Source organism: Pogona vitticeps, chromosome 1 (genome assembly GCF_051106095.1).
Source record: "Pogona vitticeps strain Pit_001003342236 chromosome 1, PviZW2.1, whole genome shotgun sequence".
In the NCBI taxonomy this organism is placed as follows: domain Eukaryota; kingdom Metazoa; phylum Chordata; class Lepidosauria; order Squamata; family Agamidae; genus Pogona; species Pogona vitticeps.
The window spans coordinates 87,778,452-87,800,084 of record NC_135783.1 but is presented as its reverse complement, the minus strand read 5'-3'; the positions used below and the strand labels follow the sequence as shown (position 1 = coordinate 87,800,084).

The 21,633-nt window shown below is 39.1% G+C and overlaps 1 protein-coding gene across 2 annotated transcripts in view; it reads left to right on the top strand.

Moving 5' to 3' along the window:
* Positions 1-21,633, top strand: part of NKAIN2 (sodium/potassium transporting ATPase interacting 2) — a 645,401-nt gene that overhangs the window by 345,038 nt on the left and 278,730 nt on the right. For both annotated transcript variants that reach the window (XM_020794094.3, XM_020794097.3), the window contains exon 3: positions 2,595-2,675. In XM_020794094.3, coding sequence (XP_020649753.2) covers positions 2,595-2,675 — 81 coding nt within the window. The remainder of the gene's footprint in view (positions 1-2,594; positions 2,676-21,633) is intronic.

Genomic DNA, 21,633 nt, shown 5'->3' with positions numbered 1-21,633 from the left:
TATTTTCTGCACTCTAGCAGGAATAATTCCCTCTGAATGGGAGACCCCCCTCTTTATATTTCCTAAAGATGTATGGAAATACAAAAAAGCTTTTAGTGTTTTAATTTCCCAGTGCAAATTGGAGATGTGAAGGATTGGATTTCTGAATTTTTATTTGCATCTAAACCTAACCAAGCAGATCTGAATCTGAGTCATGGAACTGGATCCTGAACCAGATTAAGGAACCTTTCCATAGCTCTAGTCACAAAATACAAGTCTATAAATTGCAGCTTGTATAATATAGCTTAACACATGTGGGTGGCTCTGAAAGAAGAAGGCTTTGATTCAAATGTTAACTGAATAATGACTTCATTAGATGGAGACAGAGAGCTAAGATGGAGACAGAGAGCTAAGCCAGTGTATTGCCCATTTTTCAGTGGAAGATAATGTAAGAAAAGAAACCCTCTTGGTAAAATCCAGTTTTAATCTCAGTTAGAGTAGATCCACTGAAATAAATTAAATTTGTATTTCTTAAATAATACTCATTTCCAGCAATACTTAAGCATATAATTTGTTTGTTTTCTTTATTTATGTAGGAGTAAAAATACAATAGGAAGGCCCAAAGGAAAAGTTTTGTGGGAAATTATACTTACTGTTAGAGAAAGTATAAAAAGGCAGTCTTTCTTCATAGTAGTTCAGTGTCACCCTGTTTCCCCAAAAATAAGACCTAACCTGAAAATAAGCCCTAATATGATTTTTCAGGATGCTCGTAATATAAGCCCTACTCCAAACATAAACCCCAGTTAAGTGAAACCCCACCCTCCACCATTGTGCACCAACCAGAAGAAGATGCATGACTGTATTTGAATAAATGTAGATTGTTGTTCATGAAAAAATAAAAATAAAACATCCCCTGAAAATAAGCCCTAATGTGTTTTCGGACCAAAAATTAATATAAGACTCTATCTTAGTTTTGGGGAAACACAGTACTTCCAAACTATGGTTGATCTTAACTAATATTATTTGCAACTAGCCAGATATATAACCCATGGTATTAACTTAACTTGTTTTAACCACATCATATATTAGCCATGCTTTTTGAGTTCAAATGAAACAAGAAGTGTTTGATAATAAATTGTGGGCAGCATCCTGCTGGTGATTTATGCATGCAAGATTTATATAGTGTAATTCGCCACAGTGTATTGCACTAATTCAACATGTACAAATAACAGACTTGTAATATAGTCTTATCAACATTTTTAATCTTTACTAGTCGAGTACAGTTGATCTGTATTGGGGGGAAGAAAGTCTTGTGCTTAATGGGCTTAGTCTTGGGCGATTGAGGTTTTTCCCTCTCTCTTTTTTGGGAAACAGAGAGCAGAACTGATCTTTTGTGTTTACATGAGGTGTACATTAAAGTAGAAGAAGATTGTATCAGTGTGTCCAGAACTTCACTAATAATCTTAGGAATAAGAGCTGCCAACTGAGGAAAAAGAATTTCACAATAACTTGTGGGAAAATTAACAAAATAGAATATAATAGCACAGAATAGGGTTAACATTTAACATGCATACAGGAACAAAGGCTTCTTAAACAAGAAAATGAGGAAGCATACCTGTATGGCTGTGTTTATAGTAGCTCTGAAACAAGTTTTCTGCTGAAGTGATATAATGGTCCTGTGTAATCAAATTTATTATCGTGAAAATGAGGGATATTAGCATAAAGTTATTTGTCTTCATTTCTTATAGAAATATGTGGTTATGGGTTCATTTGTGTATGTGTGTACTCAACACCTGACTGTTTTTAAGCAATAAATCACAACATACATAGAAAAGTGTGCCATAAATACAGATATTAACGTATTTGTACAGGAGAAGCCACATGGAACACAATAGAGCCAACATAAATGATCATTTAATGTATAACTTAATTATATAATATAAATATAATAAAGAAGTAAAGAAAGACAGCCTTTCCCTCTGTCCTCCTCAAATTATTGGGAACACTTTATGGACCTAATTTCTGCAACTTCATGAGACATCTGGATTTCTGGATTTTTTCTACATTTATGAAAACTTGAGATATAGATATTTTTAACACAACTACTTAGATCCTCAGTATTATCCTGAACACAAAGGATGGGGAAAAACTGATTTCTCATTTTCCATTTTGCATAAGCTGCTCCCTGATATCTAAATGTCCCTGTACTATTTTTTCTTGAAGAATTTTTATCATAAACTGTATAGAAATCAAAATAATAGATACAATGTTTTGGTTCACAGAGTGATTTGGAAAATACAAATTAGCTGGGTTCATATTAAAATATGATCCAAAGAAATACATCCGCAATGTTTATTGGATCCTCGGACAGATCTTGCCTTTCTTTTTAACAAAGCATTATAATAATTCTGCAAAAATTCTAAAACCAATGTCTGTAAATAGTTTTTATCTAGTGGAATGATAAAAGATTTTTGTCCTGTTTCTTCTGTAAGCATAGCCTCAGTGTATTGACAATAGCTGGTTGGCGTCTGCTTAAGATTTTCAGTTTAAGCATTATTTAAACACAGCTGATATCAGAATTATTAATGCATTATTCTGCTTTTCTTTTTCTACAGTACGCCGTCTGGTTAGTCCTTTGGGTTACATGGAACGTATTTGTTATCTGCTTCTACTTGGAGGCTGGGGACTTATCAAAGGTAATTTGCCATCTGATATATCTAAGCCATCTGATGTCAAAACACCCCAAATATAAGGCTGTCTTCTTTTATATGCTTATACTTCATTATTGCTTAACTGAAAAAATCAATTTGGGAATGATGAATATAATGTGTGCCCTTGCAATGTGTGTTGTACATTATTACAGAAATATTGTAGGTGTAAAATAAATATTTAGCAGTAGAAGGATTTTTAATGGGCTTTGAAGAAGAAACCTACAATAGTTTTTAGCATTAAAAATACAACTTTCATTATATAAATGAATGTCATAGTTAGAATATCATAACAGTTATCTTTAAAAGATAAATTCAGGTGCATTTAGTAATATGCAATTTATTACTTTGTTGTTTCCATTCCAAGATTCAGCTGTGTGCCGGCACCAGTGGAATAGAAATTTCACTTTTTTTCCCACCTCTTGCTGTAGCCTACTGTAGTTCCACAAAAAACCTTCCAGGGAGTTTCCTCTTGAGCAAGCTTCTAATGTGCATCAGCAGGTTGGGGAGGACACAGGAAGGAGCCAACAATTCTGTCACAGGCAGGAGGTCCTATAGAAACTTATCATTGGATTTTGAGCATTGGGACATAATTCGTAGAAAGGATTTTTACGGAAGCAAATATGAACTACACATAGAATGCACATTCCGCTTAATGTTTTGTCCAATATTTTGCACACTGATTTTGGCATCCCTGGTTGGGAAATACATGTGCTTTAGGACTATTCAGGAGTCATATTTTCTTGGGCATTCTCATTTTATTGGTAAGTAGATTTTTAATGTCCTCTAATCACCTAATCTTTTTACTTGATTGTTGAAGTGCTTTCATTCCTCAGTGAGGTACATTCCTGGAAGAAGATGAAAAATCAAAATGCTTAAGCTAAAATTAAAATGTCAATGCACAGCATGAATGAAATATATGCAAAACCACAGCTATTTGGGTCTGTCCTATAAGCTCTGTTTTCTGTTTGCTGGATGTACAAGAACATATATTATTTCTATCTAGACAGAGAATGTTACAGGGCATTCCTTGATCTTTTTCTAGTCTGTCTCTCAGTCTTTGAAGGTGGTGTACTTGAAACAGCTTCCAGGTAGAGACTAGCTATTATAACATTTCCTATGTTGAGGACTACACAGAGTAAGGCTTTCATGTGTTTGGATTGTCAGCAATAGCAGATGATTTTCTCAAAAAAAATTTGTCTAAACTTGTTGTGTACATTTCTGTGTTTCTGTATTCATGTATATGACCTGTGATGGTACAAAGAAATTTACTGATCTATGTGTTGAACTAGTATGCAGAAACAGCTCACAGCAAAGATACTGCCAGCATTGGAAGTGATAGTTTTTGTGGTAGTTGGATCATGCATAGGGACTCAGTGACAAACCACAGACACATCCCTAGCTTACTACAAAACCTCAGTGAGATTAACACTTCCAGTCTATCAACCACCATACAACCTATTGACTTGTGCCACCTTTTCTGGTGTTTTACCAGAAAAAAACACCTCCAATACCTTCAGAGTATTTAGGCTCACCTCTGTTAATTGAGCCTTCCAGCCAGTTTTAGCTTGACCCTGCAGGTTTTATTTAAAATGCCGTAAAGGACCTGACCATTGGTTTATTCTGTACTTAACCACCTTGATGAGACTACTGCTTAAGTCTCCAGTGTAGCCTACCAGCACTTGAGAGTAATGCCTTGATTGACTGCTATGAATCTTATTAGAACTAATTAAAAGGAGCATAATGAGCAGAGTTCATTTTGGTCAAAACAGAAGGGATTTATTTTGAAATAATAAGAAGGTAGAGAAAAGGGAAGTTAAGTTTCTGGATATAATAACGGAACCATATTTGCACACAGACCTCACTGAGCAGACCACTTGTTATGACACAAAAAACAAACAAACAAAAACACATGCCTCTCTAGAGAGTCTCCAACCAACTGACAAAATCAACTGCCACTTTTCTTATATCTCATCCATATTCATTCTCACCAACCAATAAGCCCCTAGCCCTCTACACAGGCATTCCAACAACTATCTGTCAATCATTCCAGCATCCTTTCCATGCATGCAGTACCAACCTGCATAAATCTATACAAATCTCAATATAGCCACATTATAAATCAGACATACCACACTCACACTGAAATCACCACAGGCTCTCCATCATTCTGCTTGTCCATCACTAGCATTAAGATGCCTTCTATTTGTACAAACCTGGCCCCAGATGTTTTGCTGCCTGAGCTAGAGGACAAGATGTCATTCCTTGCCTGATCCATTTGCAGAAGCTAACTGGCAGGGATGTTGGCAAGTCTTTGGGTCTGAGTCCCAATTCAGAGTCCAAGTCTTTGGTACCAAGTACCAAGTCAGAATCTAAGTCTTTGGTACAAAGTCTCAAGTTCCAGTTCTAAGTCCCTTTTAAAAACAAGCTTTTCCTCCTAGAAAAATGGAAGGGGTGGTTGGGTTCAAGCCACAAGTTAAGTCTGAGTAATTGAAAGCTAATTCGAGGGGTAGTTATACCTTACTTCAACATTGGTGATGGAATCATATCTTCCACTGCACCAGCAACAAAGTTTAAGAATCCAAGGATAGGCTGTATGGACTGTACCCTCTGTCAAAGAGAGACTGTTGAGAAGGACCACTCCCTGCTCTCCAGCCTGAAACAGTTGCTTCACTTTTTGTAAAGGTATGGGCAGCCCTGCATTTGAGGATCGATATTAAACAGCTGGCCCTGCACTCTGATTTGTTGCATCCAGTAGGTTCTTATCAATACATATTTCTGAAATTTCCTGGACATAATGTTGTCTCTTAATGCTGAGCTGTATCTGATGATTATCACCAATTCATTATATCCTCAGAAATCAGAAAGTTAATGAGATGGTGATAAAACTAATCTTAAATTTCAGAAAGAACTTTGACATAGTTGCTAACTGTGAGGGTTCACTAGTTGGTCCAAGCTTCTCCTCCCTGTACAGATCAGTTATCGCACGCATGTCCTTTGCATTCAAAACATCAACATTTATTTCTGGAACATCCAAAAAAGCTAGCAGCATTCACTTTAACATCCAACATACTCTTCAGTACCCAACAAGGAACTGAAAAAGATTATTATCTTGAACTGTAACTGAAACGTTTAACTCAAAGTCTGTAAACATTTGTCCATGCCCTTCTCTCTGCCTCCTCAGAGGATTCAGGGAATAATAACATCCCAGGCATCTCCCATCTGGTGGAGGTTGAATGGTCCCGGTAGTCTCTCTCTTGATATTGGGGTCTCCCAGGGTCCAGGCTTGAGGGTTTCTCCTTCCCATATGTCCGTTTCCATCTTGCTTGTTCCTCTCTTTTCCCTCTCTATTTTAGCTCTCTTTTCTCTTATCTTGCATCCCCCATTCCCTGGTCTCTTTCTCTCTCCAGAAAGAAGGTTTCACCACTTTTGTTCCTCTCCTTCTTTCTGCCTCCTCACGTGGAACCATGAATCTTTCCCACTTACTCATCCAAGGGTTTTCCGTCCATATCAATTCCCATCCTGAGGGTAACATCATTTCCTCTGCTTTCCTCTCACCCCTTTTATCCTCCTCCCTCTTTTCCTGCCCCTTTTCTCCACCAACCTCTTCTCCGTTTAATTCTACTTGTTCTACCTGTTCTGTTATTTTAGTTACATCCCCTTCCTCTAAGATCCTTCTTCTTTTCTCTCCATCTCTAGCTTCTCTCCTTTTTCTTACCAGGTCATTCTCTTTCTAAGGTTCTGTCTTCTCCCTTGTAAGTGGGACAGACAGTTCTCAGGTGGGTAGGGTCTCACTCTCACTGCCATCCTCACACTAACCAGCAACTGTCTTGACCAAGAAATTATTATGTGCGCATTTGAAGTATGTTTAGGCTAGCAACAAGATTAAATTGTGGATTTCATCTAGAAGAGCATTTGTTAGATTGTGTTAAAGATCTCACACTTAATTCTTTGCCTTACCTGAATTTTCAGCTGGGAATAACTATAACAGCAAATATGTAATAGCACTCCTGCTTGAAAATGGCTGTGGAATTTTTTAAAAAAAGATATTGCATTGAATTAGATGTAAATAGAGATGTGAAAAAGTTCGTTATTTCCCTCAGGCAACCCCTCCATGGCGGCGCAAAATGATAACGGACGCGTCTTTTTGCATTTAACATCGGAACTTTTACTTTCTTTGACTTCCACCTGCACTTCTTCAAATGACAACAACGGTTCCAACACCGGCAACTGGCCGTTAACATTAATGTTCAAACTGTGGTTAACGTCCCATTGAGTCAGTGGGGTGGCCCTCCATGTGGCTCCTTGGGCGCCATCCAAGGACTCGGGAGACTCTTCACCGCGCAGATTGTCCCACAGCATCAATGACGGATCCATCCTCCTGCATCTGGACCTTCAGGCAGAGATGCTGTGGCACTCTCCCTAGCTCTTATTAACTCAACCTCCCTTGGGGCCACAGTCACGTCCCACTCCCTGACAGTTATTCGGTGAGGTATTCCTTGAGGATCAGGAGGATTAGGCAGTAAACCGCCTACTTTTAGATTCGGAAAGTCTCTCACTAGCCCTTGAAATCTAACTTTCTCGAATGCTCTCCTTCTTTCCTCTTTTTTCCTTTCTTCATAAGCTTTCACCACCGAACTGAACCATGCAACCCCTTCTTCATCCTTGTACTCCTCCCCAACTGTCACTTCTGACTCCTCCCACTCTCCTTCAGCCAAGCATACCTCTACCTTCCCTTCCCCCTCTCCTTCTATTAACTCTTTCTTGTCTTCTTCGCCACTTTTACTGTTAACCTGTTGTTTCCTTCCATTGTCTTTGTCTTTTGTTTTTATTTCTGTGGACGGCTCACTTCTACCTTCTAACCCTTCACAAGAGAATAAAAAGTGACCTTTAGGGAAGCATAGAGCTGAGCTCTATCTTTTATCAGGGACAGAGGTGAGGTTGTAAACCATGGGAGATAATCGTGTACAAGATAGTTTTAGGAATTGTAAGTTAAAATTGCAGCCTAGCAACTGGGCAAATGTCTGTATGTGTAATATATAGCTTTCTATCACATAAAATACTTTTTTCGGGTTGGAGGAAGTTTTGCAGCTTGCCCCTCCTCTTCGTGCCAGTGTACACCTCCTTTCTGCCATTCTTTTTGCACAGTGATATCTTCTGTAAGAAAGTTTACTAATGGCTGCTCCTCCCTTGTCACAGAGGTCATGACATTTTTACAGCTGCTCTTCATTGAAGTGAAAGAGCTCAGATAACGATAAATGGGGTATTCAGAAGATACGATTACCACCTCCCCATGAGATTGAAGCAGCTAAAGGACTGTGAACGAACAGCCACACAGAGCCGTTCACATCACATTACAGCCTGAGACAGATATGTCATTTGAAGTTTGGCAGTGAACTCAGAACATTTCATGTCATTATGTCACTGCTAATGTCTTCTCCATGACACCACAGCTTTCATAGCCTGTCAGAATTATGATGGCCAAGTTATCTGATGGCAAAAAGGAAGACGAAAGATCAGTGTTGGAAAGCAGTCCTATGCACATAGTGTTTGCTGTTGCAAAAACACATTACATAAAACATATCTTGGCACATAATACTGTGTTGGTCACCAAGCTGATACCTTCTTTGCAGTAGGAACAGATTTGCCTTAACAAAATGTATTTCTAATTTTAAAATGGGCCGTCAGAAGTACATGTCTACTTGATACTTGCATGAAATTTGAATTTTTCTGATTTAAAAAAATCAAAAGTTTCTCATATGTCTATTCACAAATATATTCATCCAATTTCCATATCAGTAGTGATGATTTCTAGACCATATAAATGGTGCAGTTATTGATATCTGCAATGTGCCCTAACATGCAACTTCTCTTATATATGGATTTCATATTTAATATTTGAGATAAAGGCCACATTACATTTCAAAACTAGGAGAGGTACAAAATTGAAAGGGTAAATTGTGTTCCAGTTCATGTATTAGTTCAGAAAATGAGTTTGCTTCAAAAATTTGGTGAGTTTGCTTTAAAGTACTGACCAGAGAAAATTCTCCTTATCCTTAGTCATATGGCAGAGGCATAGTGCACAGATTTTCACATATGACAATGTCAGAAATCATCTTTCTTTATCCCATTGGTTCTATCAGCCATGAGTGCGAATGAGCAACATAGCTTAACTCCATCTTCACTGAGTCTAAATTCATATAAGACAATCTCTGGTAATATCTTTCTCCACCACCTCCCAGAATGTTGGAAGGCTGGAGAATTCCATCATCCCCTTGGACATACTGGCTCAATGGTACCCAATTTTTTATCACCCATAAGCTAGATGGAGCAACTGTTGGAGTTTATTTTCATTCAGCCCTACCAAATCAGACCTTGGCTCTATAAGGAGACTCTTGTGACTAGGTGATCTGGGGTTTCTCCTACACAGCTTTTCTTTTTCTTTTTGCTGCTTTATTATATGTATTCCTGATATATTGCAAATAGATGCATTCCCCTGCTTTTTGTATGTTTTTATGTTGATATTTTTCATTCTGTCAATAATTCTTATATTTTTACTGTTCTAATGTTAATTATATGATATCAGAGCTTTATATGTGTAGCATTCCTCTTTCCTCTTTCATGCGATCAGTTGGTAAATTTTCTGTTTACATACCAAAAAGAGGATGAAGATGGCAAAGATGGTCTTCCATGCTTCAAACTGTTTCCCCACTAGTACCAGCAGCCACCATTCAACCATTCACACATCAGTTTCAGGATGATCTATTATGAGATCAAATTATTCAATCAAAATCTGTTCAATGCAAGGGATTGCCTGGCTGCTGTGACCCATCTCTTTTACCTACCTCAGTCCATTTGATGATCACTAATTTCTGAGATGGATTTTATTCCCAAACATGATGGGTCTTTAAAGAGCTAAAACACCAGGTGCATTCTATTAAAATCTCTTTCTAATGATTACACAGAGGATAAAAATGGTTTGGTCAGAAACCTACATACAGAACAGGCTGAACTACAGTCTCCCTTAATAGACCACTCCTTGTTTATTAGTTCACTTCAACTGTCACTTATTTGTTTCAATACATTTACTTGGAGACTTTGGTAAGGAAGAATAAAATGCCTATGTTTACCTGCAGTTCTTCTATAATTGCAAACATCATACTTTGTAGAAATGTTAACTCGTTACATTACTGAGCTTAACTGCTTAATTTGCTTCATTATTAACTAACTGATTGGTCACATTGCTGACAGAATACTTCACTCTTAACTGTTCACTTCTGATTTTGTAACTCATACACTGAGAAGACTACACTGAACTGAACCCTGATGCCTTAAAAAAAAAGGGGGGGGGAATCTGAGATAGAGAGGGAACTATTGGGTGTTACATTCACTGCAATTTCCTCCCAGCCAAAACCTCTAAAAGGTATCATATGAGGATGCAATGTAGCAAACTCATTGTCCCCAAAGTGGTAGTCAGTACAGATGATCAAAAAATACAAATGACATCCTCTAATCTACTATCTACTGTTCAGAAATCCAGAGATGAATGCTGAACAAGCTGAAGTTTCCTAAGATGTTCAAAGCTATAATTTAGATTTAATGATATTTTTGTGCTTTCAGCAACCTTTTGTTGAAAGCACATCAATCTCTCATTCTCTGTGTTAAAGATAAGCAGGTGAAACAATTATATGCACAGGCAATAGCAAGTCAACTGTAGTACATTAAAAATAAACAATTGCTCCAAGGAGACAAATAGTCTTCACTTTGAGATAATAAATGTCAAGGAACAGTTTATGGTATTATAGAATACTGAGTTGTTTCATTAAATGAAATCACTCAGATTGCTTGTTGCCACTTTTCAAAATCAGGGTGTTATTTAAAGAAGTTACATCAGTTGTGTTGTCCACTGGATGTAGTACCCAAACTTGAAGCTGGATTCAAAATCAAACCAGTCAGAGGAAATGGCAAACAGCAGTCTCTCAATTTTAGTTCTCAGGGAAATACTCAGGGGGTCCTGATCTAAAGCAAAGCCAAGGCTTACGTGGAGAATTAATTTGAATACTTTTGAGCAGGATGAATCCAGTCATCAACACAACATATTCGAAATCACGTAAAAATAAGAGGAGTAAGAGGAGTATTGAAGGAAGTTAAAAATACATCTAGATACAGTACTCTGTTTCCAGGCGGTATCACCCTATGATTCAGTATCCCTGGTTTTCCATATTATCTGGAGACTTTAGAGGTACACAGTTTATAATTTTGTGTGTCTTCAATGACAAACACGATGTCCCTTTTGACGGAGCAGTCTACTCACCATTGCCACACACACATACACACAGAGCTACAAACACACGCAAACAAACTTGCCTTCCATCCCTAACTTGAGGCTGGCTACATGTCTTTTTCAAAATTCTGAATAAACCCTTATTAACCTAAGGTATTAATATTGCTTTCTCTTTTGAGCATGCTAGTCTGCAGGATTAGTTTTGTTTTCCTAATTAATATTAAGTAAAGACTTGCAGAGCATGGAGAGAAAATTACTTTGGAAAAGTAGAAGCTTGCATGTTCAGGTTCATATTCTGACCATTTTGGAGTGATGTTTCTGCTGCTGACAAGTATTTTCTTATATTTGAAACTGCTTTCCTAAACAATAGTTTTGATTGTGATGCTATCCTCCACGGTAGCAGAGTTTTCTATCTTCTATTTTATTTAACATTTGGTGCACCACATAACTTGTTTGGCTGAACTTTCTTTGGTACTACAATGGTGCCTCACTTAACGAGCGCACCGTATAACGACGAAATCGCATAGCGATCCGTTTTTTTGGATCGCTAATGCGATCGCTCAACGTCGTTTAGATAGGGTGAAAATCGCTTTACGAAGATCGATAAGCGTTTCGCTTACTGATCTTCGCAAAACGAAGCCCGACGATCAGCTGTTCGGCGGACAAAATGGCCGCCGGCAGCTCCGTAATGGCCGCGCGCAGCGTTTTCACGCCCTCCCCTCGCTTAACGAGGGCGCGAAAATGGCTGCCGGCCATAGGAAACCTCGCTGAACGGTGAGTAAAGGAGCCTTTTGGAACACATTAAACGATGTTTAATGCGTTCCAATGGCTTTCCCTGTCCCGTTCAGCGATGTTTCGCTATAGCGAAGGTTAATCTGGAACGGATTAACCTCGCTATGCGAGGCATCACTGTATTTGGCTGGGCAGGGTCCTGGTTACGGATCACTCCATTTTGAAATGCAGTCCTTTTTCAAGACATGGAAGAGGACAGTCATGAGAACAACCTCTCCCTGCTCTGTATGTACGGATGTGTGGGGTACCCCTACACACTAAGAATTTCCTGTTAAATCTTGGGAGTTGGACTTGCTAAATCCTCACTCCATTTCCTAAGCCACAGGCACAGCTTGGCTGCATTAATGGTCACAGCACTGAAACTTTGCACTTGCGGGTTTCATTGCTCTCCATGCGACATACTTTCATGCCCTTTTTCGTTTACACATCTTGTCTGTCACTTAGCTGCAAAATGGCAATTAGAATTCACATTTTAGATTTTCATACACAGCGTGTGTTGAAAGCCGTAGAAATATCTGAGACAGCACTTCTGGCTACTTGGTATTAAATTTTCAATAATGAGTCAGTTAAATGTGACATTTCAAAAGGATGTTTAACACACTACTTAAAATAATAAGTGTTTCATAATGTGTAAAAGGTAAGGAATTAATTTTTTAACATGACAGTGCAGCAATTTGTTCATTGTACTAATCCTTCTGTATTAGCTACAAGAGTGATTTGGCACTTATTAGTGTATTGGACCTTTATTAACTTTCTATCCATCAGAGAAATAATTGAATTGTTGTGGTTTCACATTTATAATGCAGTGGTTAGTGGTTAAATTTCAGTGTTGCATGTATTTTAATAAGGCTACCTGCAGGATATTTAATTTTGAACACATTACTTTCTTTGGATATTGGTTTAACAGATGTTCTGTTAAGATAAAGGAGAAATTAAATTAGTTTTCTTCTCAAAGGATCCAGTTAACTTTGTAGGTGAATGCCTTTGAGCATAAAATCTGACCAGGATTTTTAGTTTTTTTTATTATTTTTTTACAAATAGCTCATTTAAGTAAATGACTTCATTTTATTTTTTCCAACTTCTGTTACTCAGGGCAGATTTGACATGGTTGATCATATATCTAACAAATGAAAATTGAAAATAGTGCTGGCATCCAGCAGTGCAGAGTTATATTGAAGGTAGTTTCATGGGTAGATACTATTAAGCATGCTTATGGTTCCAGATAAATTGGTTTGCAGCAGATTTTTTTTAACCTCAGCATCTTTTCCAGTTAAAATACAGCTGATTACAAAATTAAATTCCTTATTACTGTAGATACAGCATATTTGGGCAAGCCTTCATGAATGCTTCCTCTTTTTGTACTCTCAACTACTAATTGATATGATAATGAGAACTTAAAGGTGATGGGACAGAGGAAAAATAGTATTCATGCTCTGTTAGAAATGGTTGTATACATGGCAGACTGTGGATTGGAACTAGTATAGATGCCCAACCTTGAAATCTGAGTGTAGGTAGCAGTTAAGAGTAAATATATTGTTGAATTCTGCATTAAAATGCTACTAAAGCATCTAACAAACCTACCAATTCCTACAGCTTGCTATCCAGTTCAGATATACTCGCCCAATATCAGCCCAGTAATTTGAGAAAGTTATGGACTTCCTCAAACGTTATACTGTACTGTCAAGAGTTGTTACATCTGGTGTGCAGGTCTTGTTTATGGGTGATGAACCGCTGGACTCCAGGGAGCAACTTCTTAGCAACAAACCCTCCAGAATGACTGAGCCTACCCTGGCTGACCATCAGAACTTTGCAGGCAGGAAGGATATAGAAGTCTTCCAGTTCTTGCTGAGACTTGCTTGGCAACCCAGCATTCCTGTCCTCTGGCAAGTGCTTCGTTATTCTTCACCTTTCATTTGCTGTTTGACTGTATTTCCTGGTTTGCCATTTGGTTTTGACTTGCTCTCTCGCTTGCTCTTTGCCTTTATTTGCTTAGTGGCTTTCAGTGACCATGACTATTGATTCCCAGATTCCAGCTCACCTCAGATTGCTGCCCAGGTCCAGGTCTGCCCCTGGCACTGGAAAAACAGAACCAATTGCTTCAGGCGGCAGAGTGCTGGGAGCTGAAAAATTGGCCAACTATTTATTGGCAGAGTGTGAAAATTATTGTCTTAAAAATTTAAAAATTATGTAGAAGAGTGAGCAGAACTAGTTTCAAGTATCCTCATAGTAGACTGTCCCTTATTGTTTGGTTTTCCTTAACTGACGCTTACTATCTCAATAACTCAATTGCAGACACTAGCAAAAGAAAGAATAAGAAGTTATAAATGTCTGATTAAAAAGATCAGAGAAAGGATAGTCCTAAAGGCAACATACAATGATTGCAACACTCCTCCCTGGCAGCTTTCAGAATTTCACCAGGTTTTTAATAATACCAGACTGCGTAGGGTCCTTGAAGCCAAGGCACTGTGAGAGAGGTGGCCAGAACAATCACATACAGGCAACTTGGTGGTGGTGGGACCTCTGCCACAGAGCTGTGGCTTGAGGAACCTCTCACAATCAAGCATGAGGGAGCAGAATGGGAGAAGGGTCATAGTGGCAGGAGTGGCACAACTGCCACCACCGCTGGCACTGGTTTTGTGCCTGATGGAGGGAGCATGACTCCAGGTTACAGACAAAAGTGTGGAGATGCTACTTCACTTCTCACTTCAGGTGTGTGGGAATCCATGTGCTGCCCCAGCCTGTGCCACAACCCTGAATTACATTCATAATTGTGCATTTTCGAGGCCTCTAAGAGAAAGAGTTCAGACTTCTAGCTCTGGACTTATTTCTAACTGAACATTTTCTAATTTGTCTAATTTTCTAAATGACCAAATAAAGTGTTAAACTCAGTTCACTAGCTCTATTCCTGCCTTCCCTCTGCATGTAAAACTTTAAACAATCCTATGCTACATGTAAATCAACTTTCCTAACAGGCTCTTACATCTTTGAGAAACAGAGTTGATTTTATTTGCTTCAAATACCTATATAGAGTGTGCACCCTACTAGCCTAGATACAAATAGAAGAGACTTCTTTGTTCTAGTGTTGTAATTCTAAGGTTTAACACAGCATGCAGCCTTCAAGGATATATTTTGTTGTCCCTGAAACCTTCCAGAAAGAAAATGTTATGATTTTAAAAAAGGAAGAATTGTACCTTGTTTTAGGTTGAAAAGAAATGTTTTTAAAGCCACAAATGAGATTTTCTATTGGCCTACTGGATCCTGGGGCTAGGAAAACAGCCTCCGGGCCCCCAAAGTTTGCTAGGTTAGCATATTCCTAAACTACTGCAGTTAATAATCCGAAGATGTATATGTAATAAATTTACAAATTACATTTTACACATTTTTAATTTCACGTATTATGCATTTTTCTCTTCTGTTTTCCTAAATCAGTGTCATTTCATGGGGACACAGAAAGTGCCTCCCTGAAAAATATGAGGGCCGTGTACACATTCAGGAATCCCCAGGCAACAGCAGCACCCTGTCAACTGTTCCTTCCACTCCAGAAGCGCTACTGGATTGTTTTTAACATGAATTAAGAAAAAAAATCTCATTTCAGCTTCCATAATTCTTTTCTGTTGTGCCTCAATTACTGTAATGTTTTTATCCAAGCCTGCTATTTGTATATTAGGAGAAATTAAAAAATGTTTAATTGAAAGGATGTCAGTTAAGTTAGCAAAATGTGCATGCATTATCTCTCAACAGGAATGCCGTGATAATATTGTGCTGACATAGCAAATCAGCATTCTTTAAGGCAATTCTAAAATAAGGCCACCCAGGGAAAATATTATGATGTTGAAACCAAGCTTCAGACCAGCACCAAATTTTGCATACTAAATATAGGGAGTATGGTGTTGCTTTGTGCCAAATTTGGTGATGTTTAGTCAGTTTTAGACTGATAATTTTTAGGTATAGATGTTGGATATATCTTATGCAGCTCCAGTGACTTTTTGTCAACAGATTTAAAGCAAATCAAATAAATTGAAAAGACCAATCTTGCTTGTCCTGAAAAAGAATGATTGGTCCTGACTCCATGCTGCTATTTTTTTAATTTGGAAGGAATCCAGGCTCCAGGGGGTGAAATACTGATGCTCAAAAAAAGGCCTTTCAAAAAGGTGAGATAGTGTGAATTTCTTATAAACTGCCATACCAGCACAAATGTTCCAAAGTTAAAAATTTTTTAATTTATTGTTGTAACTTTTGAGCCAGAAAGGGCAATCTGGATTTTTTACCCTGCCAGTCAGGAGACAAGTAGCTGACTCTCAGGAGGAGAAATTTTAAACTCTTTCCTGGTCAAGCAAGCATTCATGGTTGTCAAAAGGATTCTGTATTTGGCTCTAAAAATATTTTTTAAAATATATTAAAAGAAGAAATTACTTTGTTTTGCTTTGTGGAGAGGAATGGTCTTACTTGATGTTAGCAGAACTTTGCTGTCATAGTTTCAACCATTGCACCCATTTTATAATTTATTTAGTTAGTTATTAAGTTATTTAGTTATTTAGTTATTTAATATCCCGCCCATCTAGTCATTCGACTACTCTGGGCGGTGTACATCATACAAAATAAACAATTAAAATAACATCAGTGTCAAGAATAAAAAGTCATTCAAGATGGAAAAACAAGAAGATAGATCAAATAGTGCACGGAGGGAAGGCCTGCCTGAATAGCCAGGTTTTTAATTGGCTTTTAAAAATACCCAGCAAAGGGGTCATAGGGATCTCTGAAGGTAGATTATTCCATAATCAAGGAGCGACTGCCGAGAAGGCCCGGTTTCTTGTTTTTTCGTTCCGAGCCTCTTTCGGCATTAGGCTCCTCAGTCGCACCTCCTGACTAGATCGAGTGATACCGGTAGATTTTGGTAGGAGAGGGTGTTCCCCTAAACCGTTTAGGTCCTAAACCGTTTAGGGTGTTGTATGTAATCATTAAAACTTTGAAATCGACGCGGAAGTGCACGGGCAGCCAATGCAATGTGGCCAGAGTGGGAGAGATATGATGGTGTTTTCTCACCCCTCTAAGAAGTCTGGCCGCCACATTCTGCACCATTTGAAGCTTCCGCATCAGTCTCAAAGTTAGCCCCACGTAGAGCACATTACAGTGGTCTAATCTTGAGATTACAATCACATGCACTAAGGTGGTGAGCGCCCCAACATCAAGATAGGGGCGCAGCTGGGCAATCCGCCAAAGGTGGAAATAGGTGGAACGGACCACTACCTGGGTTTCCATGGTGAGCGTAGGGTCCAGATGTATCCCCAAGGTACGAACCTCACTCTTTGCGGTGAGTCACCCCCCAAATGAGAGGGAGTTTCCCAAACTGCTGATGGTGGGGCCACCCACCCTCAGGACCTCCGTCTTGTCTGGGTTCAGGCTCAACCCATTTTCCTGCATCCATTGCAGATCAGTCTTCAAGCAGCGCTGAAGGGACAGAAGGGCATCCACTGTAGTTGGTGAAAAGGAGATGTTGAGCTGTGTGTCATCAGCATACTGATGGCACGATGCCCCACATCCCCTGATGACCCCTCTCAGCAGCCTCATATAGATATTAAACAGCATTGGGGAGATTATCAAGCCCTGCGGGACCCCACAATTGAGGCTCCATGGGGCCGAGACTCTCTTCCCCAGCTGTACTCTCTGAGTACAGTCCTCCAAGAAGGATTGGAGCCAAGCAAACGCCAGGCCGCCAATTCCCAACTCAGAGAGCCTCCTCAGAAGGATACCATGGTTGATGGTATCAAAGGCGGCTGAGATATCAAGAAGGACCAACAGGGACGTTTTTCTCCCTGTCGGCCTCCCTCAATAGGTTATCATACAGGGCAACCAATGCCGTATCTGTACAATGGCACAGCCTGAATCCCGACTGAAATGGATCCAGGGCATTTGTTTCATCCAAGTGCACCTGAAGCTGGTCAGCCACCACCCTCTCCATCACTTTGCTAATGAAAGAAACATTGGCAACGGGCCTGTAATTGCCAATATCGTCCGCTGCCAAATTTAGTTTAGCTATACAAATGTCTTGTAATTAAGACAAAAAAATCCAAATACAGTGGTGCCTCCATTTATGATCATAATCCATTCCAGAAGATGGATGTAACTCGAAATTATTGTAAGTCGAAGCACCATTTCCCATAGGAATGCATTGAAATGCAATTAATGCATTCCGGCCGAAGGAAAAAAATCACCCAAAAAATCAGTGCAGGATTTATTGGAAATGCGATTAATCCCTTCTGGCCGAAGGGGGGGGGGAGAAAAGCAATCAAGCATGCAAAACCCATAGGAAATGCAACGAAAACAAATGGAACAGATCAGAAATGCACAGAGAACAAAGGGGGCAGGTCGGAAATGCAAAAAAAAACAAAGGAAAAAGCAAGGGAAGCATGCAGGACCCATCAGAAATGGGGGGGAACCCCAGAAGCAACCAAACCCCCAAGACCCATCTGAAATGGGGGAGGGAAAAGCCAACAAACAAACAAACCCCCCAAGACTCATCAGAAATGGGAAAAAAAACCAAAAAGCAACCAACCCCCCAAGACCCATCGGAAAGGGGGGAAACCAAAAAACAAACCAACCCCCCAAGACCCATTGGAAATGGGGAAAAACACTCCAAAAAGCAATAAAAAAACCCCATCGGAAATGGGGGGAAAAAACCACAAACAAACAAAAAACCCAAGACCCATCACAGCACAGAAACATAACCCCCCCAGCTCAAAACCACGCTGCAAAAACACGCAGAACAGTTTTTGAAAAGCGGAAAACAGCACCTTACCTTACAAGGCAGCCCGAAGCCTCCCTGCAAACACACACACACACACAGAAGCAGAAGGAGGCAGTCCCAAACCGATGACGACAACGCAAACTCTCTAACTGCTGGGGCGAAAGAGTCACAAAGAAGCAGCCTCGTTGCCACCTACAGTTAGGAATTTGAATTTCCCGCCTTTTCCTGTTCATAAGTGGAAGCTCCGGTCACAAGTAAAAGCAAAATTTTGCAGCCGGAGCATGTCGTAACTCGAAATGGTCATAAGTAGGGACGTTTGTAAGTTGAGGCACCACTGTATGTTATGTGCCATCAAGTCACTTCTGATATGTGATAACTATGATTTAATGACCTCCAAAATATCATGTCATTAACAGCTCTGCAACAATTTTGCAAAACAACAGGATCTTGTTAGGTTGTTTACTCTTCCTACTGCCCTCCCTACTTTCAGTAATCTAACTGATTGGTGTACCTGGCAACTTTGCAAACTGCCTTTCCTTGGTTGCGGCCTAAATAAACAAAACCAGTTGGAGAACAATTTTGTTGTTGGTACTCTAACATTTTCTAACAGGTATAGCATTATATTCCACTTACCAAGCTACCAAAATATCTACAGTATTTGTAAAGAAATTGGATTCTGTGTTTTGAGGGTAGAACTTGGTTGATTAAGTAACCTTATGAATTGAACAGAAGTGTACTTGATTGTTGGTTTTATACTGAGAGTTTGCTCTTCAACAAGCAACAGTATAACAAAGCACTTTTATTCTGAAACAGCTGACTTAATACAGCAATTCTAAAGCAATAAGTAATTTTATTCACCTGACTTTTCCTCAGTGGGTAAGTCATTCACATTCTGCTGTGACTTATTTCGAGAAGAAAACTGTATATTTACACTGGGTTAGTGTCTTGTTTATCTGCTGCTATTCTTCTTCCAGCTGACCTGTTAAGCAAGTGTTCAACCCTGTTCTGAAGAGTTGGTGATGTTTTTATGTGATAGAAGACTAGTAACCAAAAGTCCCAAAGTCAGGGATATTTGCAAATATATATATGTTTCAACCTATGCAGATTATTAGTTATTACAATGGGATCATTCTGGCACAGGATGCACCTGGAAGACCAAGTTGTGTGGGATTATTATTGTTCCTGTCAGAATGACTTATTTTCTATGCAAGATTCACCAGAAAGGGCATTAAGTTGCACAGAATTTGCCAGTTTCCAACACAGAAGAAAGGCTGAAACATGAACGAAAGCAAAAGGAGAGGAGTGAGTGAGATCTGTTCTTGTTTTCATAAGAAGCTGAGAAACCTTGCAGATGTTTTGGTGAGGCGTCTCAACATAGCCAAGAGTGATGAATTTTGTATTTGTCACATTCTTATTGTGCAGATGCTTTGCTTACTAGATACTTTAAGACTGTGCTACTTTTTCTAATCCAAGAAGAGTGTAAAATAGTTTCATGAAATTAAATATAGAGAGGTGAGCAAAACTGCTGGGCCAATCAATAAAGATGAAAATGCTCGGTGTTGTGTAAAGCTGAAGCTTTTGTTATTTTTGCTGTTTCCTGGGTTATTAAGCTTTTTTCATTTTTAATTATGGGAAAACATGGTGGGCTTTGATGTAATCAGCCATTTGTTTGAAAGGGAGGCTTGGGAGGAGGCTTGCTAGGTAACTGATTATGATGATGTGTAATTAGTTTTTCTTCATTAACACATATAACCTGTTACAGGAATAAGAACATAATGATAATTGCATGACTCCTGGGTTTTGCACTTTAAAATATCATAAGGTATGAAACTGAAGCTATTGGGATCTATTACAATATTTCCTTCTCACATATTTAAATTAGACTCTCTTCCCAGACAATTGAATTATCTTTTAAATTTTGTATCTACTTCTATAATTCAAGAAAATAATCCACCAGATTACTCTCTTTTGCAAACCTTTTCGAAATGCATGGGATTTGCACAAGAGCACAAAGGGGTGTCGAAGTCATCCTGATTGTGGGTAGTTGGAAGCTTGCACAAGTCTTGATCTTGGTTTACACTGGAAATTGATTGTTTTCCCCCTCTAGATGAGGGCTAGTCCCAAGTATTTTGCTCTCTAAACTAATGTACATTTTTCTTTGCAAAAATAACTTTGGTGGTGGGATAGTATCCTTCACTGTACCTGAAGGTAGGCTAGTTTATAGAGTGCAAAATAGTATGTAGCCATATTCAAAAAAAGAGTTAATTTGAAGCATGATGAAAATGAAAAGCTAGTCCCTTCCCATTCTAATCATTCTCTGCATATGGAGAATAGTATAGTAGTCTGAAGTCTGAGGATAACATTGAAAGATAAGAGAGGCTAGCCATCTCACCCTTGTCTCACTTGAAATTAACCTTTTTTTTCCTGAGAAGTTGAATAGGCACTACTTGAATTGGCACTTGTAGCCAGGGCCCTAGCTTGGGCAGGGCAGCAAGGGCTTATGTCCCAGGGCACTCAATTTAGAGGGTACAGCCCTTTTTTTCAAAGTGCATTGGCCACCATAGGAAAAGATAACATTAGACCATGGCATCCAGGGCAGACTTAATTTTCTGCTGGTTGTACAACTGGTACACCAGGCCATGGGAGTGTGTGTTTGTGTAAAGTAAAGATGTTGGTATACCAAGGCAGGAGAGGTCAGGTTTGCCTAGGCCTCTGTAGACAAAGTCAGCTTATAAATATATAGTGGTGCCTCACAAGACGATGTTAGTTCGTTCCACGAAGATCGCTGTCTTGTGAAAACATCGTCTTGCAAAATGTGGTTCCCCATTGGAATACATTGAAATCTATTTAATGCATTCCAATGGGGGGGAAATCGCCGTCTTGCGAAAATCGCTCATAGAGAAACCGTTTTGCGAAACATGGACCCAACTGTCAAAATCGCTGTCTTGCGAAAAACCGTCCCTTAAAAAACCATTTTACAAAGCGCGGACTCAGCTGTCAAAACCATCATCTTACGAAAAGTAGTCCCCCCCCCAAAAAAAACCACATCTTGCGAAGCACGGACCGAAACATCGTCTAGCGGAAATCGCTCATAGAGAAAACCATTTTGCAAAGCGCTATATTCT